The sequence below is a fragment of the Lipotes vexillifer genome, unplaced genomic scaffold (assembly GCF_000442215.2).
Source record: "Lipotes vexillifer unplaced genomic scaffold, Lipotes_vexillifer_v1.1 scaffold1168, whole genome shotgun sequence".
NCBI classification, from domain to species: Eukaryota; Metazoa; Chordata; class Mammalia; order Artiodactyla; family Lipotidae; genus Lipotes; species Lipotes vexillifer.
The window spans coordinates 599,727-603,398 of record NW_006799230.1 but is presented as its reverse complement, the minus strand read 5'-3'; the positions used below and the strand labels follow the sequence as shown (position 1 = coordinate 603,398).

At 35.6% G+C, this 3,672-nt stretch overlaps 1 protein-coding gene across 2 annotated transcripts in view; it reads right to left on the bottom strand.

Moving 5' to 3' along the window:
* Positions 1-3,672, bottom strand: part of TFPI (tissue factor pathway inhibitor) — a 65,629-nt gene that overhangs the window by 32,757 nt on the left and 29,200 nt on the right. The window contains exon 2 of one of the 2 annotated variants that reach the window (XM_007471518.1): positions 3,110-3,256. In XM_007471518.1, coding sequence (XP_007471580.1) covers positions 3,110-3,230 — 121 coding nt within the window. In that variant the 5' untranslated portion in view covers positions 3,231-3,256. Of the gene's footprint in view, positions 1-3,109; positions 3,257-3,672 lie in introns of those variants that run through there. The other variant, XM_007471519.1, reaches the window with a different exon arrangement.

The following is a 3,672-nucleotide window of genomic DNA, read 5'->3' as shown; positions in this document are numbered from 1 at the left end:
CCCCCCCCCCCCCCCCACTTCATGGAGCATGCGGACACTAAAGACTTAGTTATATAAATATTCAAGAAGTTCAGGATGCTGTGTAAGTGTAATAGATACTTAAGCTTTTCTGAGGGGATCAGGGGTAACTTTCCCGAGACTTGGAGAAAGCATTGACTGTGACAAGGATCTACCTAAGGCCATAAAACTGGAAAAAACATACAAGACAATGTAACAGGACTTTAATCTGATGTAGTAAGATAAACAGAATTATGGTTTATATGTAATTATTTTCATAATTAATTTCTTATATTAGGTTGGCCAAAAAGTTAGGGGTTTTCCATCACATCTTACGGAACTTTCTGGCCAACCCAATATTTTGTGTCTCACAGTCTGAGAATTAAAATCTCAGTCTTCCCTCCCCCTGTCCTGGGATGTTGAATGGAAGGCTCATGATATATTTGGGGATGTGTCATATCCTTGACTATTAGAATCCTCATTCTCCTGGAATTTGTTTGGGAACCTAGAGCTTTAAGGTTAACCTACTATCTAGGAGTCTATATGCTACTTGACTCTCTAACTAAAATATTTGATTTCTCTGGAAAGGAAGAACACAGACTTGTACTCTGCCTTCTCTGTGCTAGGAAATATGCCAGATGCTTTTATGCAGTTTATATAACAACCATTTAAATGTAGTTATTTAGATCACTTACTTATAGATTAGGATACTGGGAGTCAGAGAGTTTACATAAACTCATCTAATTTTGCAAAGCTGCTACGTGGCAAACTACACATGCATACTTAGGTCTGTCTGATTCTAAATGTTACGAAACATACTTGCCTTTCTCTAAATGCTCCCTGCTAATCTTGTCTCTACCAGTCTAAAGGAATTAAAAAAAAAACAAAACCTATCACCACTATTTTTTAATCATTTTTATCTTATCAAAAAGTTTCTCTATTTCATCCTCCCTGCTGGTTGAACTATTTTAAAAAGTCTACTATTGACTTGTGAGAGAAGCTGTAAAATCTTGTAATGTTTTTCAGTAAAATGCTAGTACAGTATTTCAATGAAATGGCATACATCTATAAAATGATGGCATGACCTTGGCATAATGTGATAGATGGTATCTCCAAAATTGAATCAATACAGACACAGGATCATGCTATCACAAGATTAATTAAAAACAAAACAAAAGAAAACCAAAACTGCATAAGACTGAGCAGCCAGTCAGCTAAGTGGTCTTCAAATCTAGCTTTAGGATAAAAATATTTCGTTATCCAGGTGGGTTTAATTATTGATGGGTTAATTCTGGTTTCTTGGCTGACTGTGGCAGTAGCAACAATTTCAGGAACATCCTGGTTAACTGGCATGCATTTTCTCAGCCTAATTGAGGAAGCTTGGATGAGGTGAATATTAGGAACACTTGGACTCTTTCTCCTCCCACTTCCTAAGACGGGATTGCCTCCTTTGCCCTGTTGGGACTTACTGTAACCTCCACATTCCTTCTCTATCCAACCTCCAGAATATTAGAACTTTAGCCATCCCTTTTGAAAAATGAGTGGAAAGAAGAATTAGAGTCCATCTCATAGTGCCCACATTCCTATTCTCATAAGGCACATAATGGTTTTTACTTTATCAAATAATGTTCCATCTTTAGGAAATTTTCCCAATAATATATATGTATTTTTCGGCGGCATATAATAATCCTTTATTTTTCATTCATGGGTAGGATGTGAATGGCCCTTCTGATCCCAGCTGGGTTTGCTTCTTATCAACCGGTCAGCTGGGGGCTGATGTAGGCTGGGCCTGCCTGGCAGATGGACTTCAAGCTGTGGGTCCAGTTGGTCTAGACCTTCAGATCTGCTCCCAGTGTCTCATTTTTGGGTGCAGGCTGAAGTGATGTAGCATGTATCATTTGGCCACTTCCCTGTGCCAAGCTCTCAGATAGCCAAGCTTAGATGAGTCCCCCTTTTCTTTGTATCAACAGCAGCACCCTTATGCATGCCTCTTATCATTTCACTTACTACATTACACTGAAATAATCTGTCTACATTGAAGTCTCCCTTGTGAAACCATGAAATTTTGGAGAATCTGGTCTCAGTCATCACTTCTTCCCTAGCACCTACCAGAGTCTCAGACACATAAGATATATTTATTCAATCTTTATCAAAGGTTAGTACAAGGAACAAAATCACATAAAAGAGCTCTTGGAGATATGAAATCAAAATGTATTTATGGAAATCTTTTGTACATCATAAACATATATACAAATGAATAGAAGCTATCACTTTGTTCAGTCTCTCATTATTAACAATGACGAGATTTTTATCACTAATTTACTAATTTGCCACAAAATATTACTTTTAAGAAAGAAATAAATCTATAATAACGATCACTACACAGTCTCCTCCTTGTTCTATTGTTTTATTGTTAATACAGTTGATGCTTGAACAACACAGGTTTGAGATGCGTGGGTTCACTTATACAAAATTTTTTTTCAATAATAAATACTATAGTACTACATGATCTGTGACTGGCTGACTCTGCATGCAGAACACAGGACCTAGAGGAATCATGGATATGGAGGGCTGACTATAAGTTATATGTGGACTTCACTGATGGTTGGTACCCCGACCCCTGCATTGCTCAACGGTCAACTGTATTTTATTTTTAGACACAGAACTTTATGGGATTAGAACTATCTTCTATTACCCAGATCTTCTGGTATCCTGCTTGACTAGATTCTTACTTTGGACTCTTCTGAGAAGTTTTTATTTGAGGAATAAAGGCAAGAAGGAGAGAATGACTGAAACCTCAGATGTTTGTACTTTCCTTTTCCTTCTCATACTTTTCCCAGACAAAGGGTGACATCTAGGTTCATAGAGAGTTGTATCTATATCATTTTGCTCCTTGCAATTTTTCAGAGGTACTTCAGTATTTAATATATAGTCTGAGAAAAAAGAGATCTTCCTTGCTAAAGTGACTTTTTTTTTTGGACTAAGATTTTGGAAAAATGTCACTTCAATAAAAACTGATTTTTCTACAAGATGGAGAAAAATGTATTAAATTTTTGGATTAAAATTGAGAGCGTTGACTAGCTTAAAAAGATGAATGCTTTTAACATTTTACCTGTAATGTTTGTATGTTCTTCACCTTCCTCAGGAACAGCATTAAGAGGGGCAGAGGCACAACTAAGCAGCAGATATACAGAAACCCAAAAAATCTGTTCTTTCTTCATTGCGTCAATCATCTCTGAAATACAGAATACAGATATATCTAATAAATACAATGTTAATGTGGATTTATATATAGACTAGTAGGAACCTTATGCATACCTCCACATGTAAATTTCTATGACATTTAACGTGTATTCTCATATATTTCTATCCACAAATTCCATGAGTCATATTTAAAACGTGTATTAGCATTCAATATTGTAGATACACATACTTTCAGTGCATACAGGTAATAATATTCAAGTACAGAGGTCATATTTCAATCTTGAAAATACACATTAAAATGGCAATAACTGAGAGACATGGGTAATCCTGATCAACATGACTAAGTATGTATTAAGAATCATTTTCATTTACAATTCTATTTGCCACATCTTTCTCATAACTATTCTTTTTTGAGTCAGAACTAATTTTACTTTAATTTTTCTTGCATTTTTCTATTATTTCTTTTTTTTT